This window comes from Cygnus atratus, chromosome 2, assembly GCF_013377495.2.
Source record: "Cygnus atratus isolate AKBS03 ecotype Queensland, Australia chromosome 2, CAtr_DNAZoo_HiC_assembly, whole genome shotgun sequence".
NCBI lineage: Eukaryota > Metazoa > Chordata > Aves > Anseriformes > Anatidae > Cygnus > Cygnus atratus.
Window position 1 is genome coordinate 32,494,099 of NC_066363.1, and position 26,122 is coordinate 32,520,220.

A 26,122-nucleotide genomic window follows, 5' to 3' on the forward strand; every position below is an offset into this window, starting at 1 on the left:
GGAGAGGAGCCCCTTCCCCGGCAGCCGCTCCCGGGGGCGCCGACCCCGCCGTGGCCGGCCGCGGGCGGCAGGTGCCCGCCGCAGGTGAGCCCCTCTCCCCCGGCTCTTCCCCTGGCGTTTCCGTGATTTTCGTTCCTCCCCCACCCCCTCCTCTCCCCTACCCTCCCCACAGAGCGTTTTGTTTGTTTTGCTTAAAATTACAGATGCAGGGCAAACCGCCTGACATCATGCGAGAGGGGGACAAGCGCGCACTTTGAAGGGCTCCTGGGCAGGACTTCAAGTGAAATCATACGCCTGGGAGGAACCCGATACCGGCCTGGAGAAAGCAGCGGGGCGGCCCCTGCCAAACCGAGGAATGTGCGAGGACCCGCGGCCGGCGCCCCCCGCCCGCCGCCCCGCAGGATGCGCAGCGCCCAGCACCCGCCGCGGCCCCGCTCCGCCGAGCTCCGCCGGGCTCCGCACCCGCGCAAGGGCCGCGGTTGGGGTCCGCTGGCTCCGGTGGAGCGGCCGGGGCCGTGTTGGGGCGGCGAAGGAGCTGCCTGGTCCCGCGTTTCTTCTCCGAGCGGGTTTCATTAGCCGCGGGGAACCGGGGCAGGCTGATGCCTCGGAGGAAGAAATAAAATCAATCAGGGCTTCCACGGGCAGAGTTCGTTTTCTGATTGCAAGAGGGTTTAAAATTCCCAGAAGACAAATTAATATACATATATTTTTTCCCTTCGGTAAGCCCGACTCTGACTTAATCGCTTTTGGCTTAAGCCCTGGGACCACCGGGCCTCCGCAGTGCCCAGTCCCAACCTCGGAAAGGTCACGTTCGTATTTTTAAATCAGGATTATCTCCTCTTTATGATTTTTTAATCAAGCCGAGGTAGCGTTTCGCAGCCGGGAAGGTGCAGCGACCGCGGAGCTGCTCGGGGAGGGCTGCGGCTCCCGCGGTCACCCGGGTGGGGGGACCCAGAGATGGGGCGGGGAGACCCGCATGGGGCCCACGGGCAGGAACTGGGCCTTTTTCTCACCCCGGTGTTTCAGTTGGCCGGTGAGGGCGAGCACAGGCTGGGCCAGAAGCGCTGGTTGCAACAGAGTCAATCGGGTTTGAGTTCACCAAGCGGAGTTGCTCCGGATTTCTCGGCCCGCTTCGAAGGGCGAGCAGAGCTTGGCCCGTGGCTTTTAAAACGCACTTGATTCCTCCGTTATATTTCGCAGGTATCCCCGTCCCCAGAACGCGCCTTCCCCTCAACATCGAGCAGCTCACCTCGTTTCTTCCCCGACCTCTTTCCCTCCAAGCCGTGCAGCCATCCTCCCCTCTCCCCGGTGCGATTTGTCCCCCAAAAAGGAACAACCGAAACCAGCCCACCCCTTAGCATTCCCCAAACCCGGAGTCGGCTCCCCCCTGCCCCTTGCTCTTGCTGCAGCCGGATTCCCGCGGACAAGGCATTACCTCCTGCTTGGCAGCCGGGGCGCAGCTCAGCGGGGTTTTTCGGGAGGCTCTGAGCGAGGGGCAGCGGCGGCCGGGGGCGGCGGGGAGGGCAGCGCCCCCCCGGGGGCTCGCTCCGCTTCCCCTCCTCTCCGGCGCGGAGGGCCGCGACCACCAGGGTCCCCAACCAATTTCCAAGTCCTCGCTAATCCGGCAGTGCAAACAAGCGCTGCGGGCTCTCTACTGTAAACATTGCGCACTGGCCTAAAATATGCACGATATTAAATTCATAATACCGTTATGTCAGCAATAGGCGGTAATATGGGGATATGGAAACAAAAACACGCAGGCAATAAAGTCAACTCAACCTGGGCTATGCAAACAGGCTCTGTTTTGCAAAAACACCCCATCCTATTTACCCTAGACACTGGCTGAAGTCCGGCGGCAGAGGTCCTGGCACCACGGGGACTCTGCTCAGCCCCCGGAACCTGGCGCCCCTGTGCACCCGCGGAACCTCCGCAGGCGCGGGGGGCAGGAGGCACGGGGAGCCGGCACGGAGGGGCTGCGAAGAGAGGGGATGAGCAAGTGACAGCAGAAACTGAATCAGCTGTCCTGTTTAAAGGTCAGGGGTGGGATTTTATTATTATTATTATTAATTTTTTTTTTTTTTGGTTGGAGCAACTTCCCTTTTCACCTTCCTCCCGAGCCCTCAGATCTGGAGGTTTCCTTTCTCTTACAACGGGGGTCTCGCCGCATGCTGGGACCCCGCGGAAGGTATGGTGAGAAGAAAGAGAGGCAACATGCGCCCTGCGTGTGGAAAAGGAGAAGAGGGCGGGTTAGAGTATCCTCCGTGCTTCGCACAACGCATATGCGATCGCTGGTCTATATATTATATAAAACCCTGGAGAGCAGAGCAGTCAAACATCACTTCCACCGGAAAACCCCACTCGCTAGACACTTCCCTGTTTCAGACTCGCTTTCTCTCTCTTTGCCTGTGGCTGGCCGAATCCCTGTTTAAAACCGATGCCTCTTCTTAAGGGTTATCAGCAAAAATGCCGGGCGCCGGGGAGCTCGGCTCCCTCAGCAATGGGCGTGTTGGGTATAGGGCGAGAGGGACAGACAGCCAGGAGAGACAGACAGACAGCCAGGAGAGAGGGACAGAGGAGGGAGGACACCGTGCCCCCAAGTCCAGCGAACCCCAGCGCAGAATAATAAAGCTGTCTCAATAAATAACGTGCCTGTGTCTGTCAGTAGCGAGTTTATTTGCGTTTTTCGCCTGGTTTGTTTGTACTAGTGCCCCCTCTCTCTTGGGTGTCTTTACAGCTCAACAAGCAGGTATTTATCTCCAGTTCCAACCTCGAGTTCTCAGACAGACCAACTTTAAGGTTATTAAAATTTCAATCATATTTATTTATTGCAGAAAAATAATATACAATGATATTTACAAAACAATCATAAAAATAGGAATGCATTTAGACACCGGATCTATTTGCATTTTAACATGGGTCATCAATAAATAAATAAAATGTTTATTTTTTTCTCAGAGGAAAAATAATAATAATAAAAAAGTTAGGAACCGGGTATATAACAGCTTGAGCCCAGCTTATTCCCCCCTAAAAAAAAAAAAAAAAAAAAAAAAAAAGTTTTCATCTCTACAGGGATATTTTTGGTTGGTTGGTTGGTTTCATTCAAGAATGAAGAAAGTCCACAATAATGTATTTCTTTTTATCAGTGGATCATAGGCACGACCTCTTGGGAATGCATGCAAAAAAAAAAAAAGGCAAATAAAAAAAAAGGAGATAAATTCCAACATTCTTCGTCAAAATTAAAAAAATAAAATCGAACGAGTCAGACTTCTATCAGAATGCAGAGATGTGTGGATTGTACCGACGCCCAACGTGCAGTCACTGTCCAAAGCCCTTGTCTCTTTCTCTTTCCTTAAGTGCACCCCACGCCCTGCTTTCAATTTGGATATTGCTCTTCTAATTTCCAAGAAATCCTTGGTACAATTTTTTTTTTTAGACAAGAACAACAAACAACAACAACAACAACAAAAGGTATCCAACTTCAGAGTCTCTAGATTGTCCATTTTCTCCTTCTGTGGGAACAATGTCATCTGCAAAAACCCAGAGAGGGCGGAAAACTCGTTACTGACATGCAAGACAGACCCAGCAGTACCTCCGCCGGCCTGGCTCCGTGAACACTCGCTCTGTGCTCGGCAGAAGGAGGGCGAAGAGGGTGTCCCCGCCGGGGTGACGCTCCCGGGGAGCCGGGCCGCGGATTCCCTTCGAAACACGGGCCGAGAAGAGGCTCGGCAGGCCCCGCCGGCTCCGTCCGCAGCGGTTGGTGGGGAAGGGACCTCTCCAGGCCGGCCCCATCCGGCCCCACACCCTCGACCGCAGCCCACCCCCGCCGGCAGCGCCCCGACACCCGTGGGCCCGGCGGAGCGCCCCGGGGACGGGCCGCGGGTGGGTGGGGGGACTTGGGGATTGCGGGGGGCATCTCCTCGGCTCCAGCGGCCCTGCTTCCAGCCGGCCTGGAAGCCAGGAGAGGAGGTTCAAGATCTCGCCACTCGTGGCCGGCCCACGGCGCAGCCCCCCCCCCCCCCCCAAATCCCCCTGTTTTCAGGGTCCCTGCCTTACCTAGGGCTCCTGCTGGGGGGATGCGGGTGGGGGACGCCGCCTGCTAGTGGGATGCGGACATGGACCAGGCGCCCTCCATCCTCCACACCGAGAAGGCGTAGCTGAGCCGCTCGTGGGCCACATAGCTGCAGCTTGCCATCTTGGAGTCCAGCTCGTCGCTCTGTAGGACCTGGTAGAGGAAGTCGATGTACCTGGCCGCCAGCTTGAGGGTCTGGATCTTGCTCAGCTTGTCCGAGGGCAGCGTGGGGATGATCTTCCGCAGGGCGGCGAACGCCTCGTTCAGCGACTGCGTGCGCTGCCGCTCCCGCACGTTGGCCATGACCCGCTGGGTCTGCAGCTCCTCGTACGACTGGGGGCTGCCGCCGCCGCTGCTGCTGCCGCCGCCGCCCCCGCCGCCCCCGGCCGCCCCGCACTTCTTGCCCCGCTTGCCTTGCGCCGGGCTGCACGGCTCGTCCGCGGCCCCGACGGCGCTGCGGCGGCTGGAGCGCCGCTTGCGCCCCCCTCTCTTGGCGTTGGGCAGCTGCTGCCGGTCCGGCTCCTCTTCGCTGTTGCTCAAGCTGTCGTCGGCGGGGGAGACTGGCGAGTTCGACTCGTCCTGCTGCATCATCTCTGGGGGGGAGACGCGAGAAGCGGGCCGGGAAGGGGGGGGAGGGCAGGGAGGAGAGGGGGGCACCTAACCCGCCAGCTCCCCCTTGGTCGGCTGCTTCGCTGGCCTGCGAGGAGAAGGAGGAGGAGGGAGGGAGGGAGGACCTCACTTTGGGGGGAGGGGGGATGGCATCGGGATCCAAGAGAAAAAAAAAAAAACAAAACAAAAAAAACCACGCCAACCAAAAAATTAAAAAAAATCAAAAAATCCCTCCCGATCCCTCCTTGGAGCCGCTTCGAGGTGTCTGGGATTGGGAGAAAGTTGAAGACTTGGAGGTTCTTATAGCTCCTGCTGGCGGAAAGTTTGGGGGCAGCAGTGTCATTGGCCTGACGTGGAGAGGAGGGACTTTTGCTGAGTTTTATAGGAAAGTTTCCGCTTCCCCCCCTCCACGCCCTCCCCCAATTATTTTTTTCAAGCCATTCACAAGTGATCTGGCCTCCCCCCCCCCCTTCCCCCCCCCCCCGCGCGACACGCATCCATCCTTACCCCAGCCCCTTTCTCGGCTTCCCTCTCCGCGGTTTCTCCCTCCGGCTCCCCCGGTTCGCACTCGGTTTTTGGGGTGGTGCTGGGGCCGGGATGGGGGGGGAGGGGAGGGTGACGGGGGGTGCCCGTGCACCCCGTGGCGGGGGCGGCCGAGGGGTCGGCTGCCCCGGGGTGGCCGGGGGCTGCCTGCATCTCTCGGACTTCCCCGCCGCAGCGGGCACGGCTTGCAGCGAGAGGGAGGAAGGGGAAATTACCCGCGGGGAAGCATCCAGGCACATCCTAATCCTGCCCCCCTCTCGCACACCCCACGCTCCCGGCTCCGAGCCCCCCCGGGGTCCGGCTTTCCGAGGTAGCCGCACGTTTCTGGGCCGGGGAGACGGAACAGGACAGCTTGGTCCTGGCAGGCGGGAGGATTGCGCTCGGAGAAAGCCATCTTCAGAGGTGGAAGCAGGGGGGGAACTGAGCACTGGCTTCGTGCATACGCCTTAGTCCTCGAGCTCGTCTTTAAAGAGAAAGCCGGGAGGCTCCGCATCCCTGCAGCCCCAGCCGGGCACGGCGGACGGGAGGGCGTGCAGAGCCTCTCTGCCCGCCCTCGGTGCCCGCTGGCCGCACGCTTCAGTTTGCCCTCCCTGAAGGCACCCGAGGCCGGCACTTCCTGGGAACCGAGCTTATTTATTTTTAATTATCTTCTGTGTTTGTAGCCAAAGCTGTTTCTCCCCATCCCCCGCCTTTCTGCCTCCGTCCCCGCTCGCTAGCAGCCCCGAGCAGGTGGTGTGTCTTTTTAACAGCAGCTCAGATTCAAACGGGGAAAGCCTGGAAGAGAAAGCCAGAAATTGCCAGCCGTCAATAAAAGGGGCGATGCACTTCTGCTGCTCCTACCCAGGGCACCGCACGCCTGCGGCGCCGGCCCTGCAGCCACCGCTCCTCCGGGCAGCCCCGGCGTGGGGACGGCGGGCAGGGCTGGTACCTTTGGGGTGGGAGGGAGGAGAGGGCGAACGAAATAACAGAGGGGGAAATCCCAGGGACGAAAAAAGTGAGAAAAAGACGAGGCTTCTTGAAAAGCGCTGGCATCTGCTCAGGGGGGAAAAGAGCCGCCTGCTCCGGGCAGGGACCTCCGGAGCCCCCCGGGCACTGTGAGGAGCCGGGACCACGGAGCAGGAGCCGCCGAGGGGCTGCGGGCCCGGCCTGGCCCGGTTCGGCCCAGCTCGGCCCAGGCGATGGCCCCCGTCCCCGCCGCTCCCCGCCGCAGCGCCCGGCGCCACCCGGCGCGGTCGGGGGCTGCCTCCCTGCTGCCCAGAGGGCAGCTCTCCTGCACCGCTCTTCCAGCCGGAGAAGCGAGCACATAGCGGGCCGCCCTAACCCTGCTCTTTTGGGAAACAGGAGGAAAAACAGCGTGCGAGGGCAAGCACAGCGGCACGCAGAGCCGCAGCGAGTGGGCACAGATTCCCTGAGGCTGGGCTGGCTTGTCCTTGCTGTGGGAGCTGCGACCAACAGGCCTTGGCTGTCACCTGGACACCTCCGCCTACCCGGGAAGCTCCGGGGGTTCCCTTGTGCTGGCAACGCCTGCCCCTCACAAGGTAAAAGAGCTGCCTCTCCTCCATCTCCCGGTCACTACAATTTTGTCTGTGCCCAGAGCCCCGGTGCTCCTCCAGGATGTGAGCGGTGGCATCACAGAACAAAGGTGAGCATCCACAGGCAGCTCTGGGGTTCTCTTCCTTCCTTCCTTCCTTCCTTCCTTCCCTCCCTCCCTCCCTTCCTTCCTCCCTCCCTCCCTCCTTCCCTCCTTCCCTCCTTCCCTCCTTCCCTCCTTCCCTCCTTCCTTCCTTCTCTCTCCCCTTCTTCTTACAACAAAAAACATCAGTGCAAACTCAAATTCAGGTACGTGTTAGCTTGCAGGGAACAGGATGCTGAGACCATGCCTGGACAGTGAAGCCCCACACTGGCAAAACTGGTGGAAGAGATCCCTTGTCTGAAAGGAAGGACAGTGTCTCCTGAAGGTTTGCTGGGTCAGCTGAGCTTTGAGTGGGATGCAGGACACCACCTGCTCCCCACTGGCCAGAGAAGGGGTGTGCAGAAGAGGAAAGGAAAGGTGGAGAGAGCGGTACATGAAAAGCCTAAGCAAACTCTATTCTTCCATGTCGGAAAGCAAGAAAACACAGAATATGCACATGGGGTGCGGAGGGCGGCTGTTCTTGGAGGGAGAGGAGAGGAGATGAGCATGGCAGATGGCAGGGTTTAGGGTCAGTTACTCTTAACTGCAACTGCAGCAAAAGCAATCAGCACTAGTTAGAAGAATACATCAAGGATCTGTGTGTGTTTAAGTGCATTTGTGGGTGTGTGCACGTACAGCTGGTCTGTTGCAGCGTGCATGCATATGTGTGTGTCGGGAGGGAAGGGGAGCTGGGACTGTACATTGCTTAAAGAAAGCCATTTCAGCTCTGGTTTAATTTGAAATACACAGCTTCTGGTGGGAATGGAGTTGAAGATTTTGTATTCCACTTTAAAATAGTAAATGTTGTGTATTCAAAGAGTGCTAAACCATCTGTTCTGAACCTCCAAAAGCCACAGTCTGCTCTGGAACATGGGGTGAGGGTGGCATGTCCTGTTCTCTGCTAAGCAGAGGCATGGCTTGGGTGAGGACTCATCTGGCACTCTGGGCAGGCTCTCATCTCTGCTTCACTCTTTGGAGGTGGCAAACAAAACTGCAAGCAACTCTAGAACCTTTCCAGGGCACTTCTAGGCCAGCATCTGCCCATTTGTGCAGGCCTGCCTGTATCAGGAAAATGTGTGCTGTTGGATCAGCCCTTACACAGGGCACTGTCAGGACATGAAGAAACCCAGAAAACATTTTGTCACCAGTGCAGTAACGTACAGTAACTACAATAACCCAGATTACAGCTGTGGTGTGAACACCGAGCTGAATAAATGACAAGCTCCTAGGAACATGCAATGAGGAATGGCCTTAGCAAAGGGACTGAATGAGCTAGGCTTTGGTGCTCCTTGTGGTCTTGATCATCTATCTCCGGAAGCAAAGTTTGCATGGCTGATCATAGGGAGACACTTGGATAACTTTCCCCTGACAGTATCTCCGTCCTTGTGTAGGAGCCATGAGCTGCTGGGATATTCTCAGGCTGGGACGAGCAAGCCCTGCCCCAGCCAAGCACAAACATCCCTGCTTTCAAGGGGAGCGGGCCATCAGTTCGGGTCTTTCTTTGATTTTTGAATAAGAATGAATAAAAGCTCTTATTCTGTCTGCCTGATTATAAATCAGTGGGGAAGTTTAAGAACTAATGTGCGCATAGTTTAAGAACTATGTGTGGTGGTTACAAGCACAACGTGTGTTATGTTGCATGCGTTCAAATTGCAACTGGGTTGCAACAGGCTGTTCAGTGTTAGGCATATGGCCTGCAGGTACACACATTGTAATTTAGCTCTGTTCACTATGGCAAAATACCATGCTCTCGAACTGGTTAGGGCTTCCTGGGATATTCAGCAGTGTAACTGTTAAGTATATGTGCTCAGGACGGGCTGCCTGGCTACGTACTCATGGAACTAACTTCCTCAGGAGCTGTCTCAAAGCCCACTAAAATCAATCGCAGTTTCCCCACTGATTTCCATGTCCGGGGATTTTAATTCCTACAGATGCCAGGTGAAAGCCTGGTCGAGACCTGATCCCTTCAGAAGGAACAAGAGAGCACTCAGCAACTTTCCACACTGCAGCGTGTTCGAATGAACGACCTGGGAGCTCACCGTGTGCCCTGCCACCGACTTGTGCCGAGAGCAGCATAGGGGCAGGAAGAACCCAAAGCCCCGCAGAGCGGGACTGGCTTTTTGGCTCCTTCCGCCATCCACCTCCTTGTCCCTGACCGGAACAGCCGCCCGCCCCGGGGCCGTGCCTGCAGCCTGGCTACCTGGGCCCGGCAGGGTGGGCGCAGCCGGCGGGGCTGTGCGGCCGGCGGCCACCGGAGGGCACGATTCCCCGCCCGTCCCCATCCCCATCCCCGTCCCCGTCCCTGTCCCAGTCCCTGTCCCTTCAGGCCGTGTCCCGCCCCGTGTCCACCCCCGACCCGCACGGGAGTGGATGTAGAAGGGTGTCCGGCCGCTCCCCGCTTGCTTTGGCACAGATTCCTTCGGGGGTGCCGCCGCAGGCAGCCCCCGGTTTTTTTTTCTCGCTCAGCCAAAGCCGGGGTTGGGGTTGGGGGCGTGCAGGGTGGGCACACGGCCCCCCCGGACACACGGACACTTCCCACGGGTGTGCTCCTACCCGAGGCTCTGCCACTCGCTTCGTTTGCAAGTTCTGGAAAAGAGAAGAGTTTCTCGGGAATCGCTCTGCGAAGCCGTTTCATTGTCAAAACGACCACAATGATTTTTATTATTATTATTATTATTATTATATTTATTTATTTATTTACTTTTTAAACCTCAATCTGTAGCTGCGATGCGGTGACTCAGTGAAAACCCCTACAGGCCTCCTATCCCGGGGGCTGCTTCTTAACTTTTCCTGCAGAGAAGCCCTGTGGAGCCCCCCCAGCGCGCCCCCGGCTCCGCGCCCGAGCGCGCCCCCGGGCCGGGGCTGTGCCGGCGGCCGGCAGCGCTGCGCCGCTCCGCGCGGGGGCTCCGCTTCGCTCCGCATCGGCCCTTCCACCCTGCTACCGCCTCCCTGCAAGGCCAAGCAAAACCTGTGCCCTGTTAGCAAGCACGCAAGCCCGCACAGGAGGCAGGTGTCCCGATGACCCGAGCTCTGCAATTGTTTGCCATGCGTTTTCTAATATAAAATCTTTTATTTACGTACGCTTTGCTCGGCTCCAGAAATAATGCATGGCTCCTGCTCCTTAAGGAGGGAGTGAGCACCTTGGTGGAAGGCCTATCCTGCACCACATAGAAGACCAGTCCTTCCCATCACAAGAGATCAACATATTTAGTGCTTTGGTGGAGCTCTGCACCTAATTATGGCTCTGGGTCTTGTTTATGTGGTTTCATGTCTAAATCTGAAGACTGCTTAGTAAAACAAGCTTATCTGCACTCCAGGGGATAATAGTTATTTATATTAATAATGGAGTTTATTTGCTATTTCAACTCCTTTGATTTAAAAAAAAAAATGCTTCTCCATCTCTTCCATCTTTCCTGATCTATGTAAATATATCTTTTTTGTATTCTTCCTGCTCCCACACATTACTCAAATCTGTATCTTCAATCTTTCAGTACACTTGGCCCATGGAAGCTCCATAAAACTTCAGGCCTTTTTAGCCACAAACTCTGTTTTTTCTTCCAGGGTGGGGGAGGGTGTACCCTGGGCACTGATGATGGATAAGGCATTCCACTAAGTCTCCTTCTTAGGGGTGGGCTCTAACTCTTCCTGCAGCTCCTGTGATTCAAGGCAGAGTCCCAGAGCCAGAATTTCAGCATGGAAGTGGACTATGCTGCAGTTAGCCATGTCTGCACCCTGGGGAATGATCCCCTGTGCTCCCTACTCAGTGTGGTCTGCTTTAGACTTACAGCTACTCTTGGGATCTCGGAGAAGATGAAGAAAAAAGATCATGTAAGAAACAACCATGACTCAGAAGATACTGCAAGAATTCATTAGTGTAATGCATTATTGTAATTTATTAGTGTAAGGCTCTTCCTTACCTTTGAGGCAGACAGCAAGGCCTGGTATGAAGGAAAAGGCCTTCAAGGCTGTAAGGTCATCCTAACATACATGCATGCTCTTCTAGGCAAATGGAAATTTTTTATTCTATTATTATTATTATTTTGATTGGTAGCCTGATCGAATGCCAGGTCTGGAAATTGGAACCCATCCACCTCCTCTTCCTCCCACTCTAGGACCACACAAGCTGAGTGTGGCTGAGCAGTGAAGAAGAGCCTGGATGGGAAATGTTCACAGAAATGAGCACTCATCTCATTCTTTCCAAAGTTACCTTGGCTCTAAGGATACCTATCTAGAGCTAGAGGACTTTTTGAGAGAACAGGGTTTTATTTTTTCTCTGTCAGGTATTCCTCTCAGAGAAGACAATCAGGGTGGAAAAAAGCCTACATATTTCTTTCTAAGTGGAAAGGTATTTATATATTTTTATTATATTTATTTTGTGCTATGGGCTACCTGCTATGGTACCTAAAGATCTACTGTACACCATTTAGAGCTCCAATCTTATTTGCCAACCTCAGGAAAACAGGACGATGATTTGTGAGGGCACCTTGCTCACTATGGATCTATTCATAGATCCATATCCTGGTTTTAATCACTGACCCAATGCCAAACAATAGGTCACACAAGGAAGCTGCTCTAGAGCACAAATCTTGGTTACTGAACTTTTAGGGCAGTTGTCCAGAAGAGTCCATGGTTTATTAATGTTGATGTAAATTAACACATGCACACTGTTCATATGTATGTATGTATGCAGGCATCCATGTGTTTGTCTATGTACTCTGACCACTACACAAGCATCTGGATTTGTATCTATGCTGTATTGTAAAATACTATATTTCTTCTGCTTCTGTCTTGTAAACTATCTATACCAAACATATTCTCATGCCAAAGTGTACTGTCTGACCTTGCAGCACTAAAAATAGTTAATCTCGGAAGCAGAGAAGTATTCATTTCTCCTTTTAGAACATTTATGCCTGCGTTCATTAAGGACTTGCTCCAAAATCCTTTGATGTCAAAGGGAGTGTTTCAGTGGGCTTTAGGTCAAGCCCTAAAATGGGTCAATTACACTTTAAATAAAATAGAAATGAAAACAAGTCCAGCCTGAGAATACTGTTGAATAGAAATAAATACTTAAGACTGGTTACTTTTGGAGTAAAGGGTAAGTCATTTTTCTTAAATATTTAGCTGAATTTATGGAATTTTCTGTGATTTAAAAACACTTCTTTCTATGAAAGTTGTAATCTGTTTTCAGTCTTCAGAACACCCATATTTTGTTGCATGGTAGAAATGTTGTTGTTAAGTATGTTGACCTTGTAAGTGCAAAGATGTTTTGAGGTCAGTGGTACGTATACGTTTTGGACCTTAAACAGTAAGACTTGCACCAGATTTTCAAAGACAGAGCAAAAATTTCATTTCAACATATTTTCCTGACTTTAAAATATGTTCAAGTTCATGTCCCAATTCATACTCAAGCAGTTTATGACATTTTATAATGTCTGATCTAATGTTATTCTTTGCTGTTACACCTTTGCAAATGGCCTAATGCAACTCTTGGTGACAACAGATATAATTAATTTCAAATCAGAAGATGTGCAAGGAATATAACATGAAATTTCTTACTTTTCAGTGGCATTAACAACTTCAGATGGTAATCCTTTTCTCTACGACAATACATAGTACACATTCTTTATTTGAAAAAAAAAAAGAAAAGAAGAGGAAAGCAAATATAAAAACAGACTACAGCCTCACAGTATTTACCGCACTGTTTCCCTTTAGTCATTGTATCAGATGTTTGGGTACTCTGAATGATGCATACCTCCAGATTTTTTTTTATTTTTATTTTTTCTGAATAAAGATTACTTGATGCACGACAATAAAATGGTCATCATTCTTTTCAAACAGATAGAAGTTTGATCAATTACATTGCAATGGCTTACAGCCATATACTATCTACAGTGTCACTTATGATCTATATTGGTTATCCCCACATGGCCTTCAACCTAGCTATTATCAGCCAACATGTTAAACTTTTGGTCAGTGGAAATCCGTTAGTGTCTTGGAAAGACACATGAAGCTGTCTTCTGGCCAGATTCCATTATGGGTAACTACAACTTTATCTACATTCAACGTATGTAATTGAGTGGCTGTGGTATGGCACACTGTCATTTGGCTTAATTTCAATCAACCTAGATAATTCTCTGTGTTTTCTTTCCTATAACACTGTGTCATGTTGCTGTACAAAGCGAAACAGCTGCCACATTCTCCTTCTTGAAGACGCATCCAAGAATGGGCTGTCTCTTCTGAGAGGACAACGCAGCCTCCAATTTGGCAGGTAAAATTTAGCAACACCAAATCCTTCCACCTGTGGTTTCATGTTGTCAGTTCATTGCAGGGACTAATAGTCTGGTATAGATGTCAAACTATCTGATTTGTTAGTGTAGCTGGCAGGCTAGCTGTCTAAGCCTTACCGTTTCTGCACAGGCTTCATTGTGGGTAGCAACTTTTATCCAAAAAAAGAAGAAAAAAATCCATGTTTAAAGATTAGATACACTGTTGGGAAATTAAGTTCTTAAGTCTAAATCAGATGCATATTGAAAAAAGGAGGTACTTGATACTTGCTCACATCAAAGGTATGGGGCCAACTCAAAGGCACATGGATAGTAGGGAAGAAGGTGATCCAGCCATTCAGCTGTCACTACAATAAACAGCTCTTTGTATTCACACTGACCTAGTGTAGGTCAGCAGCAAGCTATACTGCTACAAAGAGATAGAAGATGCTTTACCATTCCTTGTAGTTGTCGAATATATTGCAGTTCTTCATGATACCCCTCCCAAACTGTTCATTGAAGGAAAAAAAAAATCCATTGCTCCTTATGTCACAGAGGTTGGAAAAATATTATACAACATAAAGTTGCCATTAAACTTTGCTCAAGAGCATTTGAAAATGGTATGTCACATCCACACTGGATTAGATGTTACTGCAAGGACACCAAAACTGAAGCAAAAGAATCAGTGGCTCAACAGCAACACCCATGGAATGTCAGATTGTGTATAACATAACAACAACCCTTCTGCAATATAGAGGCAGGAGAGTAGTGCCATACAGGTAGCAGTATCGTTAGACATAGAGTGGAAAGAAACCACAGCAAATGTAGCTTGTTTTCCCTAGATTTTCAGTGATTAGGAAACCTCTATGGTGCTGCTAAGCATTTCCACCATACCTCTTCAAGGCAAGCATTACCAGTCTCCATATAGACTTCCTGTCATTTGAAAATGTGTCATTGGATGTTTTCAGCAAAAGAAAAGGCTTTGGTCACAAAGCCTCCTTTCTTCTTCCCTGAGTCACACTGCATCTTTGGGGTGATACTGGGTGCTTGTGTGGTATGGAAGAATTTCAGAAACCCTCTCAATATATAATGCTAATGACCCATAGCTTCTTGAGAACTGTGATTTGGGAGGGGAAATGTGGTTGAAAGACATGTCATTAGAACTTTTCACTTTCTGCACTGTTCTCAACTACGTGGTAAATCTTTTCAGCTTGGAGGCAAAACAACTGACCTTATATTCCAAAATCCTCTCTAGTCAAAGACTTGGCTAATGTACTGGATTCATCAAAGGATTTGGACAATGGGACAACAAAGATTCATGCTTTTACCACTCTCAGAGAATATGAGAAATCTCTATTTTGGAGGAAATGTACTTGCATATTTAAAATATGACAAATACCATATGTTCACATCATAGATCTGGCAGAACTTGTTTCTCTCTGTGGGTAAACTTTATGCTATTAACATCACAAAACTTCTAGAGTATAACGTGGTTCAGCCTATAGGTATGGCATTTATGATTTGAGAGGGGATTCTGTAATAATTCAGTTCCTGGATGTGTGGACTATATAATGGTGAGAATTGACTTAAGCTGTTGTGAACCCATGTATGGTTGACAGAGTAAAGTAATAGACATGTGCATCTCTCCAAATTTAATAACTTGAGGCTGGGAAAGGTGTTTTCAGCAATAGGATTGTCTATTGGTCTCTGTTCCATCTTACCAAGCCTTGGTTTACTATTTCAAGCACAGTTATCAGTACTTTGGTGAAAGCTCCATTTGCTGATGATTAAAAACTGAGTTCTGTATGTCAAAGAGGTGGCACCTGATGAGGACCTAAACTATCAGTTTAATCATATTTGGCAACATTCATGATATCTGCAGAGAAAATTTAAACTGGCTCAGATGTAGTACGAAATGAATTCCACACGTCTTCAAGTAAGGCAGGGAAAGATCTGAGATAGCCTTTCATTTCACAGTCTCTCAATCACCTTTTTATTTTATTTATTTATTTATTTTTGTCCATGACTATTATTCATCATTCTACAACTTCTCTTGCATCTGGTAGTTTTGCAGAGTTATTAGAGTCAAGGATGCTGCAGAGTTACTGTAGTGTCTTGGCATGTCATTAAAATCTGATTAAAACATCTTTCTGTATATTCACTGAATTCTCTTTACTTTTTGTTTTATATGTGATAATGTTAAGAACAAAAATGTGAACTATTTAAAAGAGTAAGCACTCCCAAAAGTCCCAGCTGATATTATTGAGTCCTAAATCTCTGATTCAGCTCAAAGTTATTCAAGAATAATTTTTAAATTATTCCTGTACTCCAAAAATTTCCTGCCAACTCAATGGCTTAGTTATATACATTATTCTAAAAGACTTCAGAGGAGCTTAGATGGCCAAGATGAGGTCTAAGAGCACCTTGAAACATCTGAAACACTTCAGCCTTTGGATAATTACATACGTTTGGGGCCAACCCACATTTCTCTTTGGAAAGTGTTTCCCCTGCATGGCTGCAGACAACAGATGGATCATATGACCTCTGCATTTGGAAAGATGGCATAATTCTGGCAGACTGTCAGTTAAGTGAAGGGGGCTGGTTTCAGATCCTCATTAAGAAAATATACAACCACACAGAGTGGACTGAATGGCAAAATATGATCACTGGCGCCAGCTTTCATAGAAAATGTAGCATGCTGTTGCAACACGAAATCTGATGTGCTGTGGCTGGATCTAGCTCTATCGGGTTCTGCGTTCGTTTTTCAAATAAATGTGTTTTAAAGGAGACTTTTTTGTGTGTTTCAAGAACCCACTGTTCATGAATATAGAGAGGAGCAGAGCAGTGGAGAGGTGGAAGACAAATATGAAAGGCCACCAGCCCTGGGGTCAAAGAGGGACATCAAGGCTTTGTTGGGTATTCCCTCAATTGCAAAAGTTTCTGTGTATTTTCTGTGTTGAAACTTCTTTTTATACTTCTAATCATGCATTGTATTTATTGAAGTTGGGTGCTTCTAGCAACTGGCATTTTACCTAGAGACATCTTGAGGTCCTGTGCCTTTTCTCAATGGCAACTTTGCACCCAGACTTACACAGATGGATAGGCTTAAGAAGACAATTCAGAACAACGTAAAATGTAGTACAGTTTTCCAGAAATACTGGATATGAGCAGTAAGTGCACCACAATCACTACTCACTGCTGAAGAGAGAAGGGCTAGCATAGCTGCACACTTTCATTTCACTATCAGAGACCAAAATAATGGCTGTGTCCTTAGGTCAAAACTTTTAATTCCCTTAGTGTCAACAGTGGTCTAGCAGAAATCGGGATCTTAATATTGTATCTCACCTTGGTCATACAATAAGTGAATGATCCTAAATAACAGATTGTTCTGTAAATCCTTTGTTAAGCAACATTTTGTCCAGACCAGAGAGATCATCCCTCCCACCTGAACCCAAGATGTTCAATCAGTGAATGGCATTTGATGTGGAATAATTATTACTGTATGCTTTGTGCTATATTCACAACTCTGTCCTTTGATAACAGTGTAAGTTTCAGTAATCAAAATTCATTAGAAATGTTAAAGACTTTATAGTAGGTAAACAATATGAGGGAAAAAAATATCAACATTTGAATTAACTACTCCTCCATCTCTTAGCTCATTTATTTATGGTAAAGTCTCTCCATACACAGATTTCTTCTTTGCTGAAAAATCATAAAATCATAATATGAAGAAATCATAAAATGCTCTGCTTTCCCTTGAACTTGGAGCAAGGCTTGGAGCAAGACAAGATGGAACTGGAATTAACATAGACAATTATTACCTTTCTTCTGCTTTCAGAGCTAAAGAGACAGTTAAATCAACAGAGGCTTTTAAGTTTTCTTTTTGAAATTATGGCAGAGGTAAGACGAAAGCATAAACAGGCCTAGCATCTCAGTGTGCCTGATTACTTTGGCATGAAATAAAGCTCCAGGTAACAATAGTGAAACTTGTCCTTCTGCACTACAATAACTCTACATGGGAAGCATTCAAAACTCCATGGTGTGGGAGGAGATGCTCTGAGTCACAGTTACGGCACGGAAGCCCTTGTGGGAAGTATAAACCACAGTAAGGTAATGTAATATGTATAAACATTTGATTACATTACAGACCTTACAAGTGTGAATTCATGTGAAAATTGACACTACACTACTCAAAAGTAAAGATTACAGGATTGATTCCTTAGCTTGACTTCTTTGAAGGAATGGGAATTTCAAATGTATAGGGACCACTGAACTGGGCTGTGGCTGGTGATCTATGGAATGATGGCTGTAAGAAATTGTAGGGGTTTAATATTTATTGCCACCAGACCAAAGCTTATCCCTTAATCTAGGGTAGAATGGAGAAAAAATGAAAGCTAAATGAAATTAAAGCAAATTTTTAAAAAATATCTGAGCTGCATTCTTTGAACAGATACATTTTTAAGGCATTACAGTTGAGCATTTTTATTCAGTTCTTTTATTCTGGGTATACTACTGTGATGGATAGTCATTTCAATATCTGAAACAAGCTTGCTCTTTCACAGTAAAGATTAAGAGAAAATACTCTGAACTGATTGTTTAGCATTTTCAATTATTTTTAGAACAAGTTTTACTGTACTACAAAAATATTATAATCAACATACCTGTCTGTTCTTTTAATTGTTATGGTATATATGTAATAAGAGAAGTGTGGCTATCATTGTTGCAGATCAGTAGTATTCAAGCCTAGTGAAAACAACAAAGTCTTATGAAAAATGGGGATTCAGCATGCAGAGCAGTTATATTTTAAGCATCTCAGCTATTTTTAATTAAAAAAAAATCCAAAAGTTCCAAGTTCATCGAAGAGACCAAAAGGGTTTCATAGAAAATCTCTTTGAGACGCATCACTGATGTGAAAGAGAAGAAAAATAAATCAAAAACTCTTTTCCATCATTTTTGCTTAGAACCCCCAATGACTTCAAAAACTAATTTATTTTAAAGTTTGTAAAAGAAAAGAAGTGTTGTTGGACTAAGACTTCACTTATCAAGTTTCATCCTGGAGGGAATTTTTATAGTTGAGTTATAAACCCTCCACACTAGAGTGTTTATAATGGAAACGCTGACAAATGCGATAATAAACACCAATCATGGGGCCATAGTAGCTGGTCAGAACGTGGATGCAGGAGACTGCAGTGCTATCATAATATTTTGTTCCGTTTCCAGCACTAATTTGCTTAAATCTACTTTCAGGTTGAGCAGCTGTAAAACAAGATCAGCCTGACTATAGACTGCAAAATCATTTGATTATTTTTACTTCTCTTAGAAAGCTTGGAAATGTCTCTCAAATATGATTTCATTTAGACTTATTTTCTGGTTTATATGTCTGAATACTAATCGTAACGTGATAGCTACAAGGGAACTCAACTTTCTACCAGAAGGCAGCCTTCAGTGGGCAAAGAGAATATAAACAAACCCGTCTCAGAACAGGATCTAAAAATGGGCTATGATCAAACAGCTTTAAGGCTTTAGAAAACCCCTTATTATCTTTTACCAGAAGTAATTGACACTGTCAGTTTTTGTTCTTAATGCGGTGATAATGGCATGGTGCTCTAGGGAGACCAAGGCCTGTGATTGGCTTCGGCGTTGGTGGCAGCAGTGCTTCTGAGCAAGGAAAGTCCTTTAAATACAGTGGGTGAAATCCAAGCCTTGCTGAAGTTAGCAGCAGTACGGTACTCACATCACCGGGGCCAGGATTTTACTGGCTTCCCAAGCCTGACATGCAGTTTTATTGTCCTGTGACTCCACAGACTCTGAGGCATCTATCTTGGATTAAGATGAGGATGAGGGGAGAACGGACCCCACAGTCCCGTTATTTCAGTGAGGCAGGATCACACTCCAGCAAGAAGCCTGTCTGCAATGTTTCCAAAATGTGTTTATATTCTTAGCAGACTGAGCTTCCAGGACTTCAACACGTCCACATGGGCAAGTTGATTGGTCTGTGTAGCTTCCTGCTGTTTCACTGAGCATATAAGGGTACGCTTCAGTTTTAGCACAGGTATGGTAAGAAAAAATTGCACCAAGACTACCATTCTGGTAAATCTATGGGTGTTTTGGATAGGCATGAAACAAAAAAAATTAAAGCCCCTTCATCAGTTTCTCAGCTCCTGTAAATCAGTATGAAGCCAAGAGGTTGCTCTGAAGTATCTGACGCAATGCAAAATGTGTCTTGGTACTTTGTGCTGTTTGCATATAGTTTTCATTTTCTTGTACCACGAATGTATTTTTAACTTTAAATATTATTCTAAGAATCAGTGGCTCATATAAGAATGTTACTGCTGTTCTGTGTTACTGCTGCAAAGTTTCTGGTAATCTATTCGAAATAAGCATACATAACACAGGATCCAGGTTTTGATTTGTATTCAAAAATAAAATGTAACATTTTCTTTCTGCTTTTCTCTTGTCTTTAACACAAGCATGGAAAAGCTTGGATCTTCATCAAATTCCAATGTTTTGTTATTAAAACAAGAGGAGAAAACAATAATTTTTGAATTATCTGTTACAGGCATGTTTACATTACGAATCTCTTAAAGTCTCTGTGTGCTGCAGAGTTCTAATTTTATCCAGTGACTTGAGCAAGAAAAAATATGGAAAGATACATAATCATGCTGTGGAAAGCATAGTTGTATGGAGATGATGGAGAAATAGTGGTAAGAAGTGAATATTGAATTGCACATTTCATTATCCTTAAATAATTTGTCTTCATCGTTTTGCTTGACACAGCAGTAACAGTAAAATGCATCTGGGTCATGTGAACAGTTGTTGATTTTGGAACACTGCTCATTCCTAGTTCCTTTTCTCATTTTATTTTTAGCAAAAAAACATCTGAAGAGGTGAAACACCCCGGTTTCTAGAGAGAATCCAGCTGCATTAACTATCCAACTGCCTCTTGGAAAAAAGCATTCTGACAACTAGAAAACAGATGCAATGTGTGGAGTCAGGGAGGTCAACGAAAACAAGTGGAAAAGGGATCCAGGGAAGTGAGAAGAGAAAGAATATTGCAGTATTAAAACAGGATATTAGATCTCTCATGATAATAATACTGAAGTGAATGGAACAAGAAAAAGAAGAATCATAACAGCAGCTGACAAAATCAGGAGAGAAGAAATCAGAGGGTGGGATTTAGATCTTAGCCATACAAATCAGAAGCCGGGGTAAATCTTGATTTCACTAATACCACAATTTCATATAGTGGAGATAAAAGCTGTCCTCGAAAGTGCTCGCAGGTCCGCTGCCCAGGGTGGGATATTTGTTCCTAAATTCAGTGCGGGCTGGACTAGGGGAGGGGAGGGTGGCCGAGACGCACCAGGAGGAGCCGGAGGGGCTCCAGTCTAATGATAAAAAATCGACCCAGCTCCAGGCCTGAGGAAAGGGAGCCCCTAGCCCCTTCCCTTAGGCGGGGCCCTGCGGTGGAGCCCCTTCCATCCCCATCCCCGTTGTACTGTCGGCCTGGGCTTCCCCCTCTTCTGCCTTCGTTTTTTCAGCATGATTTTATTTTATTTTATTTTATTTTATTTTATTTTATTTTATTTTATTTATCTCCTCGCAGCAACGAAATGCGTGGGCCCTGAGGAGCAACAAAAAAAAAAAAAAAAAAAGAAAGAAAAATCCAGTGAGGGGTAGAAGTCTCTGAGTGACATTCCCGAAATCAAAGCCCACATACCTCCGTGTTTTATTTTTCTCTCTCCGGAGGGCACAAACAGCATCCCCCGCCCTCACCGCACCGTGCTGGGTGCGAGCGCCGGCACTGGCCGCCCACAAGCAGGGGCAAAGCTAGTCCCTGGGAGAGAATCGTGACACCGAGCGGTTCCGACCAGATGTTCCGCTTAACTCGCCCTGTGACACACGGCATGGGCTCGGCAGGCTGGATTTCAGAGAAAAGGGAGTTGGTTTGTGTTTATTAAAAATAAATAAATGCACCCACAGGGTTTTTCCTAGTCCCTGGCAGGCAGCTGGGCCAGCAACTGACTGTGCTGGAGAGCCAGTCCGCATGCTGGAGCAACTCCGGTACCCCGTCCGACGCGGCCTCGAAGGCGGCACATTGCAAAATTTTACAGCAAGCAGGCGAAGCAACAACAACCGAAAAGCCCCAGACACTTTTTTTTTTCTTTTTTTTTCATTTTTTTCTCTTTTTTTTTTTTTTTTTTTTTCCTTTACAAAAATGATATATATTAGGAAATCTACACACAGGGAACTCCTCCGCCCCTCCTCTCCCCCCGCTCCCCAGGCACTGCTCGGTCTGTACCCCACGCCTGCACGGCCCTGGCTGCGGTGCAGGGCGCCCGGGCACGGCTCCAAGCGCCCCTGGGGGGCGGTGGCCGGCCCCCAGCCCCGTCCCGCCGGTCCCCAGCTCTCCCTAGCTCGCATCCTGCCTGCCGCAGCCGTCCAGGAGCTCGGTCATGAAGGAGATGTACACTATGGCTAGGCGCAAGGTCTCTATCCGGGAGAGCCTCTTCTCGTAGGCGAAGGTGGGCACCTTCTTCCTCAGCCGATCAAACGCCTCGTTGAGGTTGAACATCCTCTTCCTCTCCCGTATGTTGGCAGCCTGGCGCTGGGCGTAGGTGATAACCCGTTTTCTCCTGGGTCTGTCCAGGAGGGAAGCGCTCCGCATCCTCTCCTCTTCCTCCTCCTCCTCCTCGTCTTCGGGATCTCCATCTCCGAAGGCAGCCAGGGGCAGCCCCCGGGCCATCCCCTCCCGCAGCGACAGGGCTCTGTCCCCGAAGGGGGACCCGGTGGTGACCTCGCAGAGCCCCAGGCTTGGCCCGGCCCGGGGGGGACCCTGGGGGGCTCCCAGAGAGAGGTCGGCCACGAAGTCCAGCACCGAGGCGCCCAGCAGCCCCTCCGGGCAGGGCACTTGCGGGGCTCTGCCGTGCAGCCCCGGGCGCTGGTGGGCTGGGAAGAGGCTGGCTGACATCTTATTTCAGACAGGGCTTAATCTGGTCCCCCATCCCCAGCCCCAGCGGCGTTAATATTTATAACCCCCCGGATAACAGGATTAGCAGGGCTAGAAAGAGCGGCTGCAAAATTTCTCTCCGTGATGCTGATGAGAGGAGACAGGCAGCCCCCTCGGGGACGCGTGGATGCTCCCGAGAGAGGAGTCCCCAGCGAGTCAATCCTGTCACAGCGATCAAGGACAGTTCCTTCTTGGCAAAACCCTCCGCTCTTACCTGCTGAGCACTTTTGTCTCTTCTCACACACCCGCAACCAAACGATTTTCAGCCTCTTTAAAGCCCGCAGCAGCAGAGCCGGGTCTCCACTGGGCTTGCTTTCCTGCTTTCTGCCGGGATCTCTGAGCCCTGAGAGCCGGCCGGACAATTGATGTCAGGCAAGTGCATGTATGCTTTTAATGATGTCCCGAAGAGGGGACCTGCATGCAGAGGGTCACTGGGGAATGTTTACCCTGTATCCCAGCGCAATGGGAGCTGAATGACAGGACCTCCATTAGCCTAAGTAAGCATTGTAGGGGACCCGATATTGCATTCCCGGTAGTTACTGTTGGCATCGTCCTCTCCATTCTCCCTAAATCCCCTTCAACTAGAGTTCAAACATCTTTCCAGCGTGGCACTAAAAGGCTGCTTCGTAAAGCTCATTTCGGTTCGGGCGATCTCAAAGCATTCGCTTTGAAACCCCGTCCTCCTGCCCAGGAGACGAGGATAAGCTACTCCTATTCAGGGCAGCGGCTGCTCTCACCCACACCCCTGGCAGAGCCGTCCCGGTCACCGGCGGTGCACGGATGAATCAACCTGACTCCACGCCCTGATAACGCTGGATACACGGCGCAAAATACTGTGAAATGCACATCAACACTCCCGCACACATACACCGCCGAATACCTTTCTTTGATCAAGGTTTCCTTGGGGACAGACGTGGGGGATTGGTTTGCTTTTTGTCTTGGGAGGCTGTGAGAGGTTAGGGGTTGTGTCTTCACCCCACCGCATCACAGACTATCTCCAAGCAAACAGCCTGGCAGGGTTAGGCGAACCCAGGTTGAACTGCATCGATTTTCCTTGGCACACGATCTGTGAGTACCGCGCGTTTAGGAGGTGCTGCCCGTTACTCTTGCCCTGCCTTCTTAAGCCCTGTTCTTCGCCTTTGTCATGCATTGTTGCCACTCTCACTAATTAGTTTCTAATTTCTAAGGGGATTTCAAAGCCCATCAGATGAAAGCAGACGGGTGGGGGCTGCCGAAGGATCAACCTCCGCCAAAACCCTTCCTGTTTGCCTACAGGACCGCAAACATTGCCGATGGCAGACCAGGATCCGCAGTCGTTTACACCGCGGCTAGCATCCCAAATATCCTTTTGTTTGTTTTCCCTGGGAAAGGTCCCGCCGTAACGACCCCCCCCAGCTTCCTCCCAGCTCCGTGCGCTCTTTCCGGCAGGCGATGCGGGGCAATGCGGAGCGATGCGGAGCTATGCGAAGCGATGCGGATCAATGCGGGGCGATGCGGAGCGGCCCGGATACATTGGACAGCTCCGGGGCGGCGCGCCCGGACGGAGGCGGCCTCGGCGGCACAGGTAACGCAGCCCCTCGGGGGGGCACCGTCCCTCTCCACCTTTTTTTGGGGCCACTGCAAGCCTCTCCTCCCCTGGTCACACCGCCACCGTCACCACTGCTACGGTGGGAGGCGTGGTGTCTGCTGGACGGGTGTAATGGCATGCCCAGGGCTAAGCAGAGAAGCAAATTGCAGAGAGACTGCTTCTATTCTTAGTAAGGCTGGGATGTTTCCTAGCAAACGGAGATGTGCTTATCTATCGTGCATATCGTTCACCCGGTGAATGAATTACAAAGGAGCTGTAAAGCATCTGATAGGAACAATGTTTACTAGAGAGCATCCTTAGGTAACATTAATTTGGAGAGCTCTAAAGGCTAACAGCTAAGCAAAAAGGCTGCATAGAAAAAATATATAAATATATAATCGACCTGCAAAGGGATGTAACTTATCTGAGCTCCCTTTAACTGAGGTGGCAAGCATTTCGTTTGAAGACATGGAGGTATAAATTAAGGGCATATGCTAGCAGAAGTGTGTGACCACAAGGTGCAAAGTTATCGGGGAAATACAAACACTTCAGATAATGAAACAAATGAAGAGTGAAATGTGAAATCGTCAACTCTGTGTCAAACTTCACACGAATTTCTCGTTATGTGAGAAACTGTCTTTTAGAGGAAGATAGAGCAGCCCTTCACTAGGGTCTTTTCAGAAAGACACTCCTGCTCACATCTCTAGTTTCACGTTGTTGCAGGAGACAAACTACAAAGAAAACTGGAACGAGAAGCGAGAAAGTAAAGGGAGAAGGTTGTTGAGTCAGTATTGCAGTGCAAAGCGATATAAAATACAACATAAAAGATTTAGAGGGGGTGTACCTGCCTCTGGATCCTTAAAAGAAGCACTAAGGCCAGGACTACAACCAGCTGGAACGTCGTAGAAGCAAATGAAGACTTTTAGCAAAGGTGAATCCTCTTGCCAAGCTGCTTATTTATTTATCTATTTATTTATTTATTTATTTATTTTTCCCCTTGCTGCTTTGTTTCCTGTTTTTCTCCCCTTACCTTTATTAAAATATTGAGTTTTCTCTTATAATAATGTTTGCAAATTATTCATAATTAACTCAATTAACTATGATTTGAAATATGTTCTAGGACAGTTTTCAGACCAAATTACGTACTTAGATCAGCGTTTTAGATTTTTTTGACTAAGCATGCAAACAGTTTGCTATAGGATTGTTTATCTTTTTTTACCCATCTCTCATCGTACCTTTTCATTTCACTTTTAGTCACAAAATTTTTTGCTCACAAGATACATACAGATACTAAGCACTGATGGCTACACCTTCAAGCCTCTCTGCAACTATTTACATAATTGTTTTTCTTCAGAAATGTCTGTGATATTATTCTAGATGATCATGAAGATTGGGATCAAAACCCAAAATACAATAAATAGCTCATCTGATCTATTAGCCCTATCAGAAGGCATACATATCTCCTTATGCCCACACCTGATTATGTACCAATTATGCTAAACTTTGAAAATCTAAATCTTTTAATATGCCTCCCTACATAACAAATCCAATGCCCTTTGTACTAGCAGAAATTATGAAAATGTGCATTTTAATTCAGTGTACCTCTATGGAAATAGTTTTATTTGTTTTAACCTTGGGCTCTCAGTACCTGTGATGATAATTTTTCACATTATCAAGCATGAAAAGACAGCCGCTCTGATGATTCAGCATTACTGATGGAGATGTTACAGATTTTAACAATATAGACCTATATTTTACTGGAAAATTTATTGGAAGTCAGTACTAATCTTGGATGTTGAATTAAGGTGTTACTGTCCAACAAACATGACTCAGCAAGCAAGAAGCTGGAAGATGCTGTTTTCTCTAGAAACCACAAAAAGCTAGATATCAAGCTGGAAGAAGTATCTATACACTTTTCTAGTAAAATGGTATAAATCTTCTTTACTTTAACTGATAGCCAGACAGTTGCTATCATTCTCAAGCTGTGGCCCGATTAACAGAAACAGATGTAGTATGTAGCAGGTCAAATCTCTCTTTCAACTTACTGACATTGCAGCTGTCTGACCTTATTGTTAATCTCTAAAATTATGGTAATGGATCAGGACTTCATTACCCCAGAACAAAAGACATTTCCTGCCCTGTTGAGAACACAGTTTGCATTCCTGGCAGACCGGACCAGATCAGTGGAGTATATGTGTGAAGATAGGACAAACTTGAATGGGAATGAACAGAGTTTGTAAACTATCTTCGCTTGATACTTGCTCAATATGTGGTGGAGAGGAAGCGAGTAAGGACACCACTGAAAAATTAATACAGAAAGAATGTATTTAAGCAAAGCTAGCTGAAGACTGGTTGTTTTCATAGTAGAAGAGTGTAGTAGCATTCAGGTGAA

At 47.9% G+C, this 26,122-nt stretch overlaps 2 protein-coding genes and 1 long non-coding RNA gene across 5 annotated transcripts; 1 reads left to right on the forward strand and 2 right to left on the reverse strand.

Moving 5' to 3' along the window:
• Positions 1–2,084: 2,084 nt before the first annotated feature.
• TWIST1 (twist family bHLH transcription factor 1) lies at positions 2,085–4,696 on the reverse strand. 2 transcript variants are annotated; one of them, XR_004781075.2, is made up of 3 exons: positions 4,054–4,696; positions 3,590–3,947; positions 2,085–2,218 (listed from the first exon to the last, which is right to left on the reverse strand). XR_004781075.2 is itself a non-coding variant. In XM_035562482.2 (2 exons), the coding sequence occupies exon 1, from the start codon at positions 4,658–4,660 to the stop codon at positions 4,097–4,099; it is 564 nt and encodes a 187-aa protein (XP_035418375.1). In that variant the 5' UTR covers positions 4,661–4,696; the 3' UTR covers positions 2,625–3,527; positions 4,054–4,096. The 2 variants fall into 2 exon arrangements, 1 of the variants encoding a protein (XP_035418375.1); XM_035562482.2 differs by lacking the exons at positions 2,085–2,218; positions 3,590–3,947 and adding an exon at positions 2,625–3,527.
• Positions 4,697–5,156: 460 nt separating this feature from the next.
• Positions 5,157–7,712, forward strand: LOC118255892 (uncharacterized). Of its 2 annotated transcripts, none has more exons than XR_004781073.2 (3): positions 5,157–5,238; positions 6,563–6,863; positions 7,072–7,712. It is a non-coding gene; the product is annotated as an uncharacterized LOC118255892 (long non-coding RNA). The 2 variants fall into 2 exon arrangements; XR_004781074.1 differs by lacking the exon at positions 5,157–5,238 and adding an exon at positions 5,425–5,531.
• A 13,854-nt stretch (positions 7,713–21,566) lies between these two features.
• FERD3L (Fer3 like bHLH transcription factor) lies at positions 21,567–22,124 on the reverse strand. Its single transcript, XM_035562515.1, has one exon. It carries the CDS (start codon positions 22,122–22,124, stop codon positions 21,567–21,569), a length of 558 nt encoding a protein of 185 aa, XP_035418408.1.
• Between the last annotated feature and the right edge of the window lie 3,998 nt (positions 22,125–26,122).

Excerpts from the sequence above, each read along its gene's own strand:
- TWIST1 (XM_035562482.2), bottom strand. The coding sequence starts at position 4,660 with ATGATGCAGCAGGACGAGTCGAACTCGCCAGTCTCCCCCGCCGACGAC.
- FERD3L (XM_035562515.1), bottom strand. The coding sequence starts at position 22,124 with ATGTCAGCCAGCCTCTTCCCAGCCCACCAGCGCCCGGGGCTGCACGGC.